The 18544-nt window shown below is 41.9% G+C and overlaps 1 protein-coding gene across 4 annotated transcripts in view; it reads right to left on the bottom strand.

Moving 5' to 3' along the window:
* The window catches only part of STAT3 (signal transducer and activator of transcription 3), a 68732-nt gene that overhangs the window by 11854 nt on the left and 38334 nt on the right, over positions 1 to 18544 (bottom strand). For all 4 annotated transcript variants that reach the window (XM_066263594.1, XM_066263593.1, XM_066263595.1 and 1 more), the window contains exons 2-14: positions 18223 to 18373; positions 16002 to 16146; positions 15332 to 15430; positions 10009 to 10104; positions 9783 to 9864; positions 9493 to 9587; positions 9172 to 9323; positions 6791 to 6949; positions 6572 to 6664; positions 5696 to 5755; positions 1729 to 1758; positions 1537 to 1630; positions 1385 to 1432 (exon numbers count right to left, since the gene is read on the bottom strand). In XM_066263594.1, coding sequence (XP_066119691.1) covers positions 1385 to 1432; positions 1537 to 1630; positions 1729 to 1758; positions 5696 to 5755; positions 6572 to 6664; positions 6791 to 6949; positions 9172 to 9323; positions 9493 to 9587; positions 9783 to 9864; positions 10009 to 10104; positions 15332 to 15430; positions 16002 to 16146; positions 18223 to 18350 — 1281 coding nt within the window. In that variant the 5' untranslated portion in view covers positions 18351 to 18373. The remainder of the gene's footprint in view (positions 1 to 1384; positions 1433 to 1536; positions 1631 to 1728; positions 1759 to 5695; positions 5756 to 6571; positions 6665 to 6790; positions 6950 to 9171; positions 9324 to 9492; positions 9588 to 9782; positions 9865 to 10008; positions 10105 to 15331; positions 15431 to 16001; positions 16147 to 18222; positions 18374 to 18544) is intronic.

Below are 18544 nucleotides of genomic sequence, written 5' to 3'. Positions count from 1 at the left end.
AACCAGATGAGCCCGCACTCAAGCTGGCGACCTCGGGGTCTTGAACCTGGGTCCTCTACATCCCAGTCCGACGCTCTATCCACTGCGCCACCACCTGGTCAGGCCAATTCATTTTTAAATATTCCTTTTCTGATTATAAAAGTAATATGTGTTTAATTTAAAATGCAAATATTACAGAAACAGTATAGAGTGGCATCAGATACTAACAGCACAAATACATAAGCACTGCTTGGTACAAATTCCTCTAGAATTTTTAAATGCATACATGAACATGCAAAAACAGTGTAGTGTATTTTTAAAATAAATATGCTAATATACTACTCACAATGTTTTGTATCTTGCTTTTTTCTAAGCAAATGTGTCACATACATTTTTCTTTACCATCACACATAAACTACTTCACTCTTTACCGTCAAGTAGTATAAATTCAATTTGTTTTTGTTTTTGTTTAATGCCTGCTACATTTTTAAAAAGAGAAAAATGGATCAGGGAAAAATATCAGAAAAAGAACAGGCATTGCAATTTTCTAAAAAGATTAAAAACTAGTTTTTGGTCACATGTACCTATTTTCTTTTTAAAGTTAATTCTTGCCTAACCAGGTAGTGGCGCAATGCATAGAGCTGAGGACCCAGGTTCGAAACCCCAAGGTCGCTGGCTTGAGTGTGGGATCACAGACATGACCCCATGTTCGCTGGCTGGAAGCCCAAGGTCGCTGGCTTGAGCAAGGGGTCACTGGCTCGGCTGGAGTCCCTTCCCCCGCCTTGTCAAGATACATATGGCAAAGCAATCAATGAACAACTAAAGTGCTGCAACAACGAGTTGATGCTTCTCATTTCTCTCCCTTCCTGCCTGTCCCTGTCAGTCTGTCTGTCTCTCACTTAGAAAAAAAAGTTTATTCTTGACACTAAGAATCTAATAATCTGAATCAATGGGAGGCAGAGAAGAAACAAAAAGGGTAAAAAACAGATAGGTTTTGCTCTTTTCTTTTTAAAACTACTTTAACTCAGATGTTACACCCCACCTCAGAGAGAAAAACAGGCCTCAAAAACGGAGCCAAGCAGCGTCAGCTGGCAGAGGCTGGAAGAGGAATCTGGAAAGCCCCAGGCCAGGTGGCAGGCTTCTTTTCTACTAAATGGGTGTGGGTAAGCAGCAAGGGACTTTCCACTCCTGCTTAATGGAGAGCTAACTCCTGGGACCAGCAAGGAAATGCTCCAAGCCAGAGCAGTGTGGACAATGTGACTTCTGATCATGTCATTTTGCCCACAGTGACTTTTCTCAATGCCTACAGCTGAAATGGCAGGTTGGTGTCTCTAATTCTGGGCCTTTTTTTTCTCCCCCTCAAAGAAAACCCTCCCAGTTCGTTTTCAGTCCCAACAAAACTTACGTCACAATTGGCTCGGCCCCCGTTCCCACATCTTTGCTCTCTCAGGGTCTGTAAGAAAAGCAAAGAGCACTTTTGTCACGAGAGGCTGTCCACTACCCTCTCCCTGTGCCGGAGGCCCTTGGGGAAGGGGCGTCCAGGTTTCTCCTGCGTACCAAGTGTTTGAATTCTGCAGAGAGGCTGCCATTGTTGGACTCTTCCATGTTCATGACTTTCGTGTTTGTGCCCAGAATGTTAAATTTCCGAGATCTGATCACAGGAGAAAAACCAACCAAGTAAGTGACGGAACAGCCAGAGGACAAAGTTAGACTAAACGGGACGAAAGGAAGCCTCTAGGCTGGACTCACCCTCTGAGAGCTGCCACATCTCCAGAGTCTCTGTTAAGAACAGAAGTCAGTGTTAATATAAAATAGGCCCCGTATTTCTTTTTAAAACCCACTTTAAACACCTGTAATTTACTCTGATAGAAAAACTGCTGCACTGCTGGAAATTTCTATAAGCTATTCATTTACATTTTACATGTGAAATGTAACAACCCTGCTTCTGCTTAAGCAGTAGACACAGCTGGTTGCCTACCCAGAATCTACTGCCCCTTCCTAAAAGGACTTCAGTTCGGCTCAGGTCCACTTCCCATCAGAACACAGCATCCCCACAGAGCAGTGGTCCAGGGGTTGAGGATGTGACCTACATGGTCTCAGTCAGGCTGGGAAGGAGTTATACCAGGATTTACATTCCATAGTTTCAGCCGAACACAGGCGAGGAAGCGTGTGGCCTTTACTACAAGCAACCATGTTGCAACCCAGAAGGGAACCTTGGAATGCAGGTGGTGCTTATGATGACAGAGAAGAGACAGGAGATTCTGCATCCTTGATGCCATCAATGAGTCACTGACCTCACTGTCAGGAACTTGCCCTAACTCTGCATTTCCAGTTATACTGGGTTGCAAATTTCCTTATTATTTAAGTCACACTGGATTTTCTGTAACAGGTTTACTGTTACCTGCAACTCAGAGCATCCCATCTGATATAATATTCCCAGTGTGTCCACTACCCTTTAACTCATATATTTTTTAATATGAAATCTTTTTATATAGTCACATTCCTGGTCTTTTGCTTTTTTATTATGTTAAACTGTTTTAAAAGTCCTTCTCCTTTGCTACATATTCACTTAACATTTTTAGAATTAGTAACTACTATTTATTAAATACTGCATCCCAAATGAGTTAACAGATTAAAATTGATCAATTTTTAAGCCATTCAGAAGATATATACATTTTCATATATCACATTTTAAAACTTAAGAGTCCTCATTATCAGGAAAGTATCCCTATGTCTAACCTATGTTTCTTTTTAAAAAAACATTCTTTTTTGTGTTACAGCCTTGATGTATAATTGAACAATAAATTATACTATTTCAAATGTATAATTTGATACAGTTTGATATATGTATATATACTATATACATTTGTGAAAACATCAGCCCCGTCCAGATAACGAATATACCTATCATTTCCAAAGTTTCCCCATACTCATTTGCGATCCATTCCCCAATTTCACACTCCACCCACCCCACCCCCATCCCCAGGCAACCGCTCCTGTGCTTTCTGTCACTACAGACTCATTTGCATTTCCAGAATTTCACATAAATGGAAACAAAGTATGTACTCTTTATTCTTGGTCTGGATTATTTAACTCAGCATAATTATTTTGAGGTTTATCCATGTGTCTCAATAGTTCATTCTTTTTTTAATTATTTATTTTAGAGAGGTGGGGGGGGCGGAGAGTGCGAAAGAGAGAGAGAGAGAGAGAGAGAGAGAGAAGGGGGGAGGAGCAGGAAGCATCAACTCCCATATGTGCCTTGACCGGGCAAGCCCAGGGTTTCAAACCAGCGACCTCAGTGTTCCAGGTTGATGCTTTATCCACTGCGCCACCACAGGTCAGGCCTGTAGTCCATTCCTTTTTGTTGGTGAGTAATGTTACACTCTATAGATACACCACAAATTGATTTATTCATTCACCTCTTAATGGACATTCATCTATGAATGGGCATTTGTGTACACCCTTTCTGTAGACACATGCCTTCATTTCTCTTGGGTTAATACATAGAAGTGGAAAGGTTGTGTCATAAGATAGATGCACATTTACATTTTTAGGAAACTGCCAAATTGTTTTCCAAAGGGGTGCTACCACTTTGCTGTTTCACCACCATTATATTATACATTCACCTATGCTTTTAAGATATGTTTGTTTTATATATGTAAATACTCTTGGAATTTATTCAGATGGATAGTAAAAAATAGAACTAACTTCTCACTGGAATCCTGTCGATACCAAATTGTGCCAAAACCACTTACTGAAAAATGCATCCTTCCCTCACTGATTTGAGATACCATTTTAAACATACATTCACTCCTTATATAAACTTAAAAGTTTATGTTGGACTTGGGATTTTGTTACAATGATCAGTTTACTTCTCTCCTAGTAACATACTCATTTAGTAACTGCAACTTGAATACATTTTAATATCTGGTGGGGCAGTTTCTTACCTCGTCTCCCTTTTTTTTTTTTTATATTTTTTTCAAAGTTGGAAATGGGGAGGCAGTCAGACAGACTCCCGCATGCGCCCGACCGGGATCCACCCGGCATGCCCACCAGGGGGCGATGCTCTGCCTATCTGGGGCGTTGCTCTGCCGCAATCAGAGCCATTTTAGTGCCTGAGACAGAGGCCATAGAGCCATCCTCAGCGCCCGGGCAAACTTTGCTCCAATGGAGCCTTGGCTGTGGGAGGGGAAGAGAGAGACAGAGAGGAAGGAGAAGGGGAGGGGTGGAGAAGCAGATGGGCACTTCTCCTGTGTGCCCTGGCTGGGAATCGAACCCGGGACTCCTGCACGCCAGGCCAACACTCTATCACTGAGCCAACCGGCCAGGGCTCCCATTATTTTTATATGTATATTTTTAAATGTTTTTGAAACTACAATAGTCGTTACCAGAGGCTTGGATAAGAGGAAAATGGGGATTTTGTTGTTCAAGGAATACAGTTTTGATTTTGCAAAATGAAAAAGTTCTAGAGATCTGTTGTACAACGATGTGAAAACACTCCACGCTACTGAACTATATACACTTAAAAATGCGGTGAATTGATAAATCAGGGTACATATGTTCAGGGAAAACATCTCCAGATTATTTTGACATTTGATTGTGTTGCATACCCCTGTCTCATCACTTTTTACAATATTCCTTCCTCACTAAAATGTCATAATTTTCTTCAAATAGATCTTAAACATTGCTGTTAAGCTGATCACTATATATACATATGAGTATTTTTCCTTATTGTGAGATCATTTTTCTATTATAATTTCTACCTGGTTAATGCTAATATATGGTTGAAGTTATTAGTTTTGCTTACTTATTTATTAAACCTACCACCTTCCTCAAATCTCTTATTTCATTAGTAATTATGTTCATTCACTCTGACAAAATTTCCAGATAATTATATTACCTAAAAATAAGAATATATTTTCTCTTTTCTAATCTCTTCAAAGGGTACGTGCATTTTCATTTTTGAAAGGTATTGCCAAATTTTGAGAAGTATTCTATTGTGGTAAAGTATAGAACAATTATAAGTATCCATTTCTCCCATATATTCTCCATTTTATATCCTATGCATAAAGTATATTTACATGTAAAAAGTTAAAGAAAAAGCCCTGGCTGGTTGGCTTAGCGGTAGAGCGTCGGCCTGGCATGCAGGAGTCCCGGGTTCGATTCCCGGCCAGGGCACACAGGAGAGGCGCCCACCTGCTTCTCCACCCCTCCCCTTCTCCTTCCTCTCTGTCTCTCTCTTCCCCTCCCGCAGCCGAGGCTCCATTGGAGCAAAGTTGGCCCGGGTGCTGGGGATGGCTCTGTGGCCTCTGCCTCAGGCGCTAGAATGGCTCTGGACGCAACAGAGCGATGCCCCGGATGGGCAAAGCATCGCCCCCTGGTGGGCATGCCGAGTGGATCCCGGTTGGGCGCATGCGGGAGTCTGTCTGACTGCCTCCCTGTTTCCAGCTTCGGAAAAATGAAAAAAAAAAAAAAGTTAAAGAAAAAGAGAGAGTCAAAGTTACAATAGTGATCACAACTCAAATCTCTACCGCTAGCCTTGTGGTTTCGTTCAGGCACATAAATGACAACGCACAGCAAGTCTTAGGAAAACTTTTGTTCAGAAAAACAAAGATCTCTGAATGGAGATAAAGTCCCTTAAGTTCATATGATATCTGTCACAGTTCTCATTTCTCTGTCATTTGGGAAAAAAAGAGCTAAGATAAGGAGTACTTACTTGTCAATGCACACTTTAATTTTAAGCTGATAATTTAACTCGGGGAATTTGACCAGCAATCTATTTCAAAAGAAGAAGAAAAAAAATTCTGAGCAAAGAACAATCTAGTTTAAAAAAAAAAAAGTGTCAGTAGGCTTCCCCAGCAACTTCTAGCTACAGAAATGTAAAATTCCTAACTCTTTCTTTCTACGAGGTGAATACTTGACAGCCCAAATCCCTCTTCCTGCCAGGACCCTCTTTGATCTGAAGTTAAGCATCACCCCTTTAGGCCAAAGGGATTGAAAAAAAGCCTAAGAACTTGGACAAGGTTGTGAGAGATTCAACAAAGGATAATAAAAGCCATTTCATAAAACATATTCCAGGAATACGCTCTCTGCAGCTGGTCTTCTTCCTATTAAACCTGAAACCCATCACCAAACCAAGGTTCTAAGGGGGGAATTTCACTGCAGAAGGGCAAACCCCAGCCTACCTGTGGGACTCGAGTGTGAAAGTAACACTCCGCCCTGCAGGCCGCCACCCACCTGCCCTGTGGTCCCCCTCGGCTTCTCTGTCACTAAGCCTTCCTCTTTCCCTTAAAATTCTCAGAGGAAACTAGGTTCAAAGAACAGAAAACGATCAGTGTTGTTACTCTGCCCCTTTTGCAGCAGGAGACACTGTGGACCCAGGCTGTAGCAGTGGAATCCTAGACATAAACCCTGGTAACTTCAAAAAGATGGCTGTTCCTTCCTTAGCTTTTGACAGAAGAAACAAAGAGCAAGTCTGCATTTCACCAACCCGTTCCATACCCGCCACAGTACTGCCTGTGACTGGCCACCAACTCTGCTATCCTATGCACGTCCCTCAGTAGCTAGCAGAAGCGGAAGTGCCGTGGCCCACCTGACTTTGGTAGTAAACTGGACACCGGTCTTGATGACTAATGGCCGGTCGGGGTGCATGGGCATGCAGGGCTGCCGCTCAACCACAAAGGCACTGGAAGGGAAAGAGGACAGAAGCTCACACACTGCGCAGCGGGCCAGCTTTGTGCTGGGCCTCTGATGCGAGCCAATCTCTCGTTTAAGGACGTGATGACGGAAAGGGACAAGGATTCTAAGTTACCTTTTCATTAAGTTTCTAAAGAGCTCCACAATCCTCTCCTCCAGCATTGGCCGGTGCTGTACAATGGGGTCCCCTTTGTAGGAAACTTTTTGCTGCAACTCCTCTAGTTTCTTAATTTGTTGGCGGGTCTGAAGTTGAGATTCTGCTAACGAGGTTATCCTGCCAATAAAATAAGAAAGCTACCAGTTACCTAAGGGAGGGTACACGGGTAAATGAGGGGGAAGGGAATGCCATAAATATATAAACACCACGATGCAGTCCCCTAAAATAAGAAAGAGGGACTTTTATGTGTGGCAAAGTATACAACATGAAACTTACCATTTGTATGTGTACAATTCAATGTCATTAAATAAGAGGGGATTTATTTTTCATTAGAAAGAAAAGGGGAATTTATTATGCCTTTTTAAAATAGTCCCTTCCTAAAATTTTACATTTCAAAGAGGGAGCTAGGCACAGAGGAAGAGATGTCAAAACTTATGTTACTAGGAGGTATCTAACAGAGTTATCACTGGAAAGTGACAAGCAATAGAACCCACATACGGAGAATGTAAAATACAGAATTTGGCACTCACTTTTTTACCTTAACTTATACTTGCACCAAAATGTGAGGACTGTGGGAACATAGGAGGTAAGAGCCCAGAAGGATGGGTTTGAGGTAACTCTGCCATTCATTCACTATCTGTGCAGCCTTGGCCAAGTCCCTTCACCCCCGTGGGGCTGACTGTCCCCTTGCATGAGAGAGGGGGGTGAACTGCATGATCCCCATGAGCCCTTTCGACAGATCAAAGGATAAGACATGATGTTGCAAAATACTGATAACATGCACATAGAAAAAGTGGACAGGGAGAGGAAAGCTGATTAAGTCTGTCTCCAAGAATAGAAAATATTAGTGTCTCTCCTTGGTCATCAACCACAGTTTAATAAAGACTGAAAGACCTCAAAGAGGGACAGTCAAAGATGCCGGGAGATGGGCAGGGGTGGGACAGGACAGCTGACGGGACTTCTGAGCTCCCAACTCCCTTCCGGCACTATATTCTCCCATTCCCAGAACTTGGGCTTTTTAGTTCCCTGATTAGAAAGCATTCAAAACTGCTTTTAGTAAATTAACAAAACTCGGGGTTAGTCAGGATGTGAACAAACAGGCATTTTCATGTAGAGTTGCCCCAAATTTCCAATTTCATGCTCTATCTGGGTTCCCCACCATGTCAGGTTTCTAATTTATTCAAGCTGGTGCAACCCATTCATAATTGGGCCTTGCATAGCAGGATACTCATAAAGACATGCTGGATGAATGCGTGAAAGAGCTGATGAATGCGTGAAAGAGCAGAACAGCATGTAAAGGGACTAATGTGAGAACGTTCAGATTTCTCTTTCGTATATACACAATAACAGCTATCTCAAGCGACGCTTACCAAAATCTTAACTGTAAGTACCTCTGAGTAATTGTTTTAAAAGACTTTTCTTCTCTTTGTTAATTTTCTGGATTTGAACTTTTTCCCTTATAAAGAGCATGTGTCATCTTAGATTATTATTAAAATAACTTTAATAATTATTAATTATTAAAATAATAATTATTTTATTTGTTTTGGGGTTTTTTTGTATTTTTCTGAAGCTGGAAATGGGGAGAGACAGTCAGACAGACTCCCGCATGCGCCCGACCGGGATCCACCTGGCACGTCCACCAGGGGCGATGCTCTGCCCACCAGGGGACGATTCTCTGCCCCTCTGGGGCATCGCTCTGTTGCGACCAGAGCCACTCTAGCGCCTGGGGCAGAGGCCAAGGAGCCATCCCCAGCGCCCGGGCCATCTTTGCTCCAATGGAGCCTTGACTGCAGGAGGGGAAGAGAGAGACAGAGAGGAAGGAGAGGGGGAGGGGTGGAGAAGCAAATGGGCGCTTCTCCTGTGTGCCCTGGCCGGGAATCGAACCCGGGACTTCTGCACACCAGGCCAACGCTCTACCACTGAGCCAACCAGCCAGAGCCAATAATAATTATTTTAAATCTAGCCTGTTAAATAGTTAGACCAAAAGCTTTATTTAAATTATAAAATAAAACCGATTCAGAATAGAGTAATGTAAATATATTTTTTTATTTTAAAAGTTGTCCAAATAAAGTGAAAGTTTTACCTCTTAGAACTTAATTTGACTAGGTAAAAGCCCCTACCTTTGAGATACAGTACTAACTCTTTGGGCCTGCAGTTAAGACCATAATTTAGCACAGCTTTCTAGAAGTAAGGAAAAACTTCTCTTTCATCTTTTACCAGTTTTCTAGACAAAAAGTCCCCACCCTTTGAGATATAATACCAACTCTTTGGGCCTGCAGTTATGACCATAATTTAGCACAGTTTTCTAGAAGTAAGGAAAAGCTTCTTTCATCTTTTACCAGTTTTCTAGACGGTCTAGGCAGATGTTGGGAGGGCCTCCAATGCAAGCAATCTGTTGCCGCCTCTTCCAGTCAGCCAGCTCTTCATCCGTGAGAGTCTTCTGCACGTACTCCATGGCTGACAAAAGCCCCGCCAACTCACTGACGATGCTCTGGTTGGAAACCAAAACAAAAGTCAGAAAACATTTCCTCAGACCGTCTCTAACCACATGTTGTAGTCAAGTCCAGAGAAGGAACTTAGAAACCAAGCAGCTTCTGTCACGAGATGCGGAGATCCCACAGGTGAACGAGACACGCAGGGGAGCTGTCCCACGCTCTTACTCGCCGCATCTGGTCCAGCGCAGTGAGCATCTGTTCTAGCTGCTGCATCTTCTGCCTGGTCACTGACTGGTTGTTTCCGTTCAGATCTTGCATGTCTGCGGAGGAAGAAAAAGCTCCTTGACCTGAAGGACCACTCCTATCCTTCGTAACTAGGTTCCCGTAAGCAGCAGTAGCCCCTAAGGACACCCACCCCCAAAGCCTGAACACAGAGTCAAGACAAATAAGTCCTGAAACTCAAGTAACATAAACTCACTTTCTACAGACTTTTAACGTCTCTAATATTCACTTGCCTCCTTGACTCTTGAGGGTTTTATAGTTGAAATCAAAGTCATCCTGGAGGTTCTCTACCACTTTCATTTTCTGTTCTAGATCCTGTTGAAACAAAAAGAAATAAACAGAAGCAGAAAATACTTCCTTGGGGAGAGGGAAAAGAAAGTCGCTGAGAAGAATGAAAATTAAGCCCAAACCTCAAAAGATACAGGCAGAACCCACAGGCACCATTCCCACTTGCTTCACCTGCACTCGCTTCCGAACATCCTGCAGGTGCTGCTCCAGCATCTGCTGCTTCTCTGTCACCACGGCAGCTGTGGGATGGTTGGCCTGGCCCCCTTGCTGCCAAAAGAGGGAGTCGACACACATGTGAACACAGGAAATGGGAGAAAACCCCTCTGTCCAGTCTCCATCCCACGCCACTACCCTTCCTGTCTGGCCTGAGACGCTGCTGCCACTGTGCAGGACAGGGAGACAGAGGCAGCGTGCCGGGCGTTGTGACGGGCAGTTCTGCAGCAGCTGGCACTCTCTCCAGCTGCTGTCGCAGTGATGCCAAGCGAGCTCTCACATCGTCTACCTGTGCCCTTGCCTTTTCCCCCTAGGTCATACTATAAGCCTACTCTGTGTATTGCACTAGGACACCCCATGCTGCGCTGAGTCATGGTCCCTACCTTCTAAAAGCTCCTCCGAGGTAAGTATGTAACATTTTCAGATCAATTTACAACAGCAGATTTTTTATGCCTATTTAAATGTATGTAGTGTCCAAAACATTTCTTTTTTTTTTTTTTAAGTGGATTTATTGGGATGACACTGGTTAACAAAATTATACAGGTTTCAGGTGCACAATTCTTCTACATGTCTTCTGTACGCCATATTGTGTGTTTACTTCCTCCAAGTCAAGTCTTCATCCATCACCATTTACCCCCCCTATATTCTCCTCTACCCCCACCCGCCCACTGTCCAATACATTTCTGTGGAATAACAAAAAACTGTTCTGTCCCAGGGTGAAGTGCCATATCAAGAGATAGTACCTTGGGGTACAAGGGGAGGTTGGTACCTTAAAAATATCAATTGGCACATAAAACTTAAAAATGGTAAATTTTGTCAAAGTAATAGGATTATCTTCTGATAAAGAAAATAAAAGACCATGGAAAAGCTGTGGTGCTCAAGACAGTGTGGTACATACTGGTATAGGACTGAGATACAATCAATGGAACAGAATTGATAGTCTAGGGAAGACATTATACACCCAGTGCTCTGAATGAGAAATTCCCAGTTGTCTCTGACTTCAGAGTCACCAAATCCTCCTGGCTCTATATTCCACAGTCTCAAATTGATTGCTAGTGCACTGGCTCAGTTTCAACCCCAACCCTTGACCTTTTGGCCTCTAAGCTCTCTTACTTCCAATGAGTTCTGTACACTGCTACCAGAAGTCTCCAAAATAGATCTAAACATGCCATTTTAGAGGGGACCATTCCCATGGTCCATACCCAAACTCATAGATCACAAACTTCCCTTAGAAGTTTTGAGAAGGCAACCTCCACCCCTACTTATTCTCTTCATAGCAGGTGACTCATCCAATTGGTGAGACTGAGAGAGACTGCACACAGAGATTTTCAAAGAACCCAGCACTCAACTGGTGCCTCCTCCCACTCTTGCCTTTGTGGGGCACCCCTTGGGGCAGGAGTAAGGGCCTGGTTCCTAGAAACTGTTCTATAGGCCGACCTCTCTGTGGTCAGTGGGCATGAGTCTATGGTCTCTGAAGCTCTTTGTGGATGGCTGGGGAAGTGCTGCTTGATAAATCCAATTCTCCACCCCAAGATCTAACTCAAGGGGCAGGCATCAGAAAGCCCTATGGTCACCCACCCAAGCCACGCTTTCCAGTCTTGTAATACCAACAATACAGCTGATCACTTAATCTGTATTCAATTCTCATGCCTACTTCTCAGTTGGAACTTCACTAAAAGGGAGAAAATAGATGTGAATATCATCAGCAGAAACCTGCTTCTAATACCTTTGTAAGCTATTGTCTCCCACTGCTTCCAGGAATAAACATCTCAGCCCAGAACCGAGAGGTTTCACACTATACCGTAACAACTTAAACCTTCCCTCCTGTGCTTCAGTCACCCCAAACCACCCACTCTTCCCGCATGCAGCAGGTTTCCACACTCTTACCTCCCCACATGCTGTCCACTCAGCCAGGCATGTGCTTCTGCCAAGCACACCTGAATTCATTCACCTTCAAACTCACTGCAATGTTTTGCTCTCCTGGGTAACATTATTCAACTTCCCCAGGCAAAATGACTCACATCCTCGGTCTGTTTTTTTCACATTGAGTGTCATGCACCTATGATCCCACCTAGACTGAGAGCCCTGGTAGCAGGAATCACATCTGCTTGTCTTCCTATCTCCTTGTGCTTTACCCATAAAAAACACTTAAGAAGACACCTGATGATGTAAACAGAGAACATAACAGGGAGGCCTGGGCTGAGGCCTCAGATACCCAACTGGTAGCTCTGTGCCAGGGACTACAAACTTTCTAAGGGCAAGGTGCTAAATATTTCTGGCTTTGTGGGTCATATAGTCTGTCAAAAACAGTCCTGCATTGCAGCACGAAAGCACCCATAGACAAGGCACATATAAATGTGTGTTGCTATGTTATAAAAGAACATCATTTATAAAAACAATCAGCCTACACTGGACCAAATGGAAACAATGAAGCTTTTTGTAGAAAAAATTTTAAAAAGCCTAAAAATCTATCACAGAGAAATCAAAGCATGAATAGATAAAGACATATAGAGGGACACTGCAGTGGTTTTTATAATGGAAAAAACAACCAGAATTAAGTGAAAATCTATTGAAGGGGGACTATCTGAAGAAATTATAGCAACTCTACCACAGACTACAACACAGTGAATAAAAAAGTGGGTTAGCTTTAGATTGTGTGACTTAGAACTAAGATTCACATGATATAATATTAAATGAAATAAGCCCATTTAAATATAATTTGTGTATGCATATTTATTTAGTTTATATGAGCCTGGATAAAGGTGTGAAAGGATACACACCAGACCAAACTGGGGAACAATTATATTTTCATTTCCTGTTGCATGAGGTTTTAGAACTGTTTCTATATATTTCTGCATCACTGATTCCAAATCTGAAATCCGTTTTTTGGTGCATGCTCTAGTTTTTATGCAATTTTAATTTCTTTTTGTTACAGTTACCAATGGCATGCATTGGTTTTTAAATTGGAGTTAAAGGGCCTGACCTGTGGTGGTGCAATGGATAAAGCGTCAACCTGGAAATGCTGAGGTTGCCGGCTCAAAACCTGGGTTTGCCTGGTCAAGGCACATATGGGAGTTGATGCTTTCTGCTCCTCCCCCCTTCTCTCTCTCCCTCTCCTCTCTCTAAAATGAATAAATAAAATCTAAAAAAATAATAATAAATTGGAGTTAAAGGGCAACGACTCTTGGATTGAACATAACCACAAGGTAATTAATGCTTTACAAACATCACTTTTACATAATTGTAGTTGTTTTTAAATGTAAAAAATTATTATCTGATAAAAACACCCTCTTATTTTAAGATTGAATCATGGCTTCTTCAAGTAGGCGTAAATGTAAGAAATGAAAAGAAAGTCCTGACACCTTCTGTTATAGATGTGGCTGTTACACACTTCAACGTCAAAGGCACAATATTTCATCATTTGTGACACGTGCATATATTGCCTATTTTCAAGTTCCCCTTAGCAATCAAGACAAGAATCAGGCTCCTCATATTGTGTGTCATAATTATGAGGAAATGCTTCGTGACTAGACAAAAGGAAAACACAAAGGAATGCCTTTTGGTATTCCCATGGTTTGGCGTGAACCTAAGGACCACAGCAGTGACTGTTATTTCTGTCTGATCCACACAAAGGGCATCGGCAAGAAAAAATGGCATATGATCGCATATCCTAATATTCCTTCAGCAATACGATCTATCCCACACTCTGAGACACTCCCGGTTCCAGGTTTCAATGGTTTTAATTCTTCTAAGGATGAAGAAAATGAACATGGTGATCAAGTGTATTTTGATAAGATGCATGAGGAAATGGCTATAAAATCTGAAGGGTCTTCTTCTGATGCCAAGCAGTCATTAACCCCTCAGCAGTTTAGCCAACCCGAATTGAATGACTTAGTAAGAATGACATAAAAATTGTCCTCGACTTTCTGAAGTATGAGGAGCATAACTGGATCATTTGTGTGGATCTTAAAATGGTAAATTTCCTGCTAGGACAGCAGAGAGGTTTCACAAAGTATCCTTGCTTTCTGTGTCTGTGGGACAGCCGAGCTCGGGAGAAACACTGGACACAGAAGGAGTGGCCGAAACGTGAAGCTCTGGAAGTAGGGATGCAAAATATTGTTGAATGAACCTGTAGTTAATCGAGACAGGATCATTTTTCCCCTACTTCACATCAAACTTGGCTTAATGAGCAGTTTGTTCAGGCTTTGAATAGAGAAAGTGAATGCTTTCAACATATTATTTCTGCTTTTCCTGCCCTGTCTTTCGAGAAGATAAAAGCAGGTGTATTTGATGGACCTCAAATTCGAACCCTCATATGTGACGAAGAATTTGCCAGGAAGATGAATAAGGAGGAGAAAGCAGCATGGCAGTCTTTTGTGGCAGTTAAAACTATAAACTTCTGGTTCAAATGATGCTGTTGGCTTTCTGTGACATTGGCTGTAACATGAGCACTAAGATTCACTTCCTAAACAGTCACCTTGATAAGTTTCCCAAAAATCTTGGAGCTATTAGTGATGAGCAGACTAATGCTGGAGCATCAAACGAGATTGTCCTCAACAAGTGCACAAACGCAAGAGCTACAAACGCAATTTTTGTCTGAATAGAGTTTAAATAAGTTTTGCACGAATTTTATTATTAATATAAATGTTTTAATATGTTCTATTTCGAAATTGTAGACAAATTCTGATGCAATCATATCTTTTAGTGTATTAGTGTATTTACTGTATTATATAAATTATCATATTTTCACAAAGATGATGCCCAAGAAGACATTCTACTTCATTATGTTAAACTAAATGTTGAAAATTTTACAATAAGATGAAAACCTAAAATCTTGAATTGCAAAAAACCTCTGCTTACAGAGAAAAACTAATGTCAGATTTGAGATCAGCATCCTCCAATTAGGTAAGAACAAGTGTTTTTGTGGATGCAACAAAAAATTTGTTCCCCAGTGCTATTAATGTTGGTTTCTTGGAAAGAAAAAACAGAGGGAGTGACATTTCAAAATTTTAAAAAACTTTCGTCCTTTGTACTTTTCTGTAATGTTTTAACCTTTTTTTTTTTAAGGGGGAAGAATGCATTATATACTCAGGAAGAAAATTAAGTTATTTTCATCGTATAAAACTTTAAAATCCACTTATAACTAACACCCACCTAATGCGCACTTCTACCCTGGAAGGCAGAGTATATATATCCTAACACCCAGGTAAGAGCAAGCACAGCCTTGTACACAAGGGGGAAGTACATCTTCAATAGCACTGTGTTTCTCCCCAGGTCTCACCTGGGCGGCGGTGGCTGCGGTCTGGAGAAGGCGAGACTCTTCCCACAGGCACCGGGCCACAATTCGGGCAATTTCCATGGGCTTCTCAAGATACCTGCTCTATAAGGAGGAGAGAAGGAGAATGAAAAGTAGCAGTAGACTATGGAGATACGGACTGCACTTTGCTAACTGAGAGCTAAATTCCTCCTAAGCTAAGCATTCCATTCACTACATGGAACAAAGGCCTCAAAGCCTGGCTGCAGTCAGCAGAGGGCGAAGGGAGAAGAGAAGAAAGCAGTCGTGATGTGCTGTGCTAGGTGGGAAAAGGCACAGCCTCTGGTTGTTTGGACACGTTATCCTGGTCTTAAAGGAAGGTGACTTTGCCCAGGGGCATCCAATACAGCCAAACCTTTAACATTTAAAAAGCCATCTTCCTATGAGGGGTCCTAGTTTATACAGTTAATGTAATATCACTGTAACAATCGCATTACTACTACTTCAACTGAGTAAAGAAGTGAATTTTAGGTAATGCTGCTCATAGGGAGTATATAGAAATTTGAGAAAGAGCTAATTACTTCTCTTTTGATTTAAAGTATAAGACAGGTTCTCATTATTTAGCCAAATGAGAAAATAAATACTTCCAGGAAAGAAAGCTAAAACCCTTCTCTGCAGGTTCAGTTTCTCACCACACCTGAAGGAACTGCTTGATTCTTCGCAGATTGTGCTGGTAGAGAACGTTGGACTCTTGTAGGAAGCGGCTGTACTGCTGGTCAATCTCGCCCAAGAGATTGTGAAACACCAAAGTGGCATGTGATTCTTTGCTGGCCGCATAAGCCCTGGGAAAAGGAAGAATACTAAGAATGATTCTGAAATCCACAAACATACGCACACAACATCACTGTCCAGAAGAATAAAACCAAGGCAAAGCCAATTTTTTAACCCACTCATCATTTTAGATTTATCTTGCTCAGCAACAATAAATATCAGCAATTTAATAATTATATACAATTATTCTAGATGGTATTAGCCACTGTCATAGTCTATACTTATGAAATATGTGAGTGAAGTGGACTGTTTGGCTGTTTTGCTTTAAATTCTCTGTCAACTCTATGGTCAGATTATTAGTAGCAAATAAGAAATTCCAGGGTAGGATGGCCTATCTCCAATAGTTCTGAGTCACCTTCCTGGCCCTTCACTAAATTCTGGAAAAGCTAGGTCACAGGCCTGAATTAAATCAGAATTAATAGGTGAATCTGAACACATTAAAGTGAAGGAAATAGTTGTTGGAATTCTATGCAATTATCTCCTCTATGAACAAGTCTATTTCTCTTACTCTGTGTCTCCTTCCTTTAATTAAAGGTGAATCAGAAGGACCCAAATTTCTTCCCATGATAGAATTCTCATTTAGACAAAAAAATATATATAAGGTCTACCGTACCGTCAATAAACTTTATTAAATAATATATTTCCACACCAATCCTATCTTCCGAATATGGTCCGAAATGGTTTGCTGAGCTGAATTAAGCCTTTCTGCGATCTCTGATGTTGTCAGAAAAGGATCTTGCTCCAATGTGGTCTTAACAACATCGTCATCGATCAAAGATGGTCACCCAGAACGTGGCTTATCAGAAAAGTCGAAATCACCTGTTTCTAATTTTTCGAACCATCTTCTGCATGTCCTATCAGAAACTGTACCTTCACCAAACACTTTCAATAAATTTCTACATGCTTCTGTAGCATTTCTTCCTTGTTGAAATTCGTATACAATACAGTGGCGTAAATGAACTTTATCAGTAGCCATGGGTACATTATCGCTTCACACATAAGACTAACGTGAATCAACTTTGTTTTAATTTGCTACGTCAGTATGTATACATTAAGTGATAAAAATAGAGAGGCACACATGCACCAAATAAACATGTGCTTACGTGTCGAAACTTGTGATAGAGACGGACAGAACTTTCTGGTAGACCTTATATATATTTGTAGCACACCTCTGAAGCCTCAGAACACAGAGCGGATCTCACCAAGTCAGTGAGATCCAAATCAGTCCTGGCCCTGGCCGAATAGCTTTATTGGTTGGAGCATTGGCCCCAAGCACGGAGGTTGCCAGTTTGATCCCCGGTCAGGGCACGTGCAGGAATGGATTGATATTCCTGTCTTTCTCTCCCTTCCTCTTTGGATAAAAATCAATATATAAAAATTAAAAACAGCCTGACCTGTGGTAGCGCAGTAAGTAAAAGCATCGACTTGGAACACTGAGGTTGCCAGTTCGAAATCCCGGGCTTGCCTGGTCAAGGCACATATGGAAGTTGATGCTTTCTGCTCCTCCCCCCTTCTATCTCTCTGTCTCTCTCTCTACCTCTGTCTCCTCTCTCTAAAAAATGAATAAATAAAATCTTAAAAAAAAAAAAAAAAAGGATCTAAAAAAAATTAAAAACAAATCAGTCCCGCCTGGCCTGTGGTGGCACAGTGGATAAAGCGTCGACCTGGAAATGCTGAGGTTGCTGGTTCAAAACCATGGGCTTGCCTGGTCAAGGCACATATGGGAGTTCATGCTTCCAGCTCCTCCCCCTCTCCTCTCTCTCTCTCTCTTTCTCTCCCTCTCCTCTCTAAAATGAATAAATAAATTTTTGAAAAAAATGAAAAAAAAACACCCCACAAATCAGTCCTGAAAACATCTACCAGCAAGCCAGCTGTTTGGTGTGCCAAAAGTCAATTGATGGTTTGTGCTTCTAATATAGAAAATTTTATACAAGACTAAGAGTACCTCTGTATCTCCTGGCCTCTTCTACCCCGTCACCTGTACCCATATGTTTTTGATGAAATAGCAGAGTTGAGCTACAGTAGATCATGCTTCTTGATGCAAACCAAAGCCTAACAATTTGAGGAGTTTCTCAAGAACAACTTACCAGTCCTGACTCTCAATCCAAGGGGCCAGAAACTGCCGCAGCTCCATCGGGAAGCTGTCACTGTATAGCTGATGAAGCTGCTCCAGGTACCGTGTGTCAAGCTGCTGTAGCTGATTCCATTGGGCCATCTTGCTGGAATCAGGGGTCCCAACTGTGAACCAAAATGTTCACATGGTCACTACAAGCCCCGGTAGGGTAAACAACCTAGAAATACCCTATCTAGCCAGCACAGGCGTCAGCTCTGCGACTTAAGGATAAAAGATGCTTTGGAAAGGACCCTGCATGTCTCTCCCAGTTTAGACAACGCAGTGACTTAAGGATA

This window comes from Saccopteryx bilineata, chromosome 2 (assembly GCF_036850765.1).
Source record: "Saccopteryx bilineata isolate mSacBil1 chromosome 2, mSacBil1_pri_phased_curated, whole genome shotgun sequence".
NCBI lineage: Eukaryota > Metazoa > Chordata > Mammalia > Chiroptera > Emballonuridae > Saccopteryx > Saccopteryx bilineata.
Note: the sequence above shows the minus strand (reverse complement) of the source record. Positions and strands in the feature narration are given on the sequence as shown.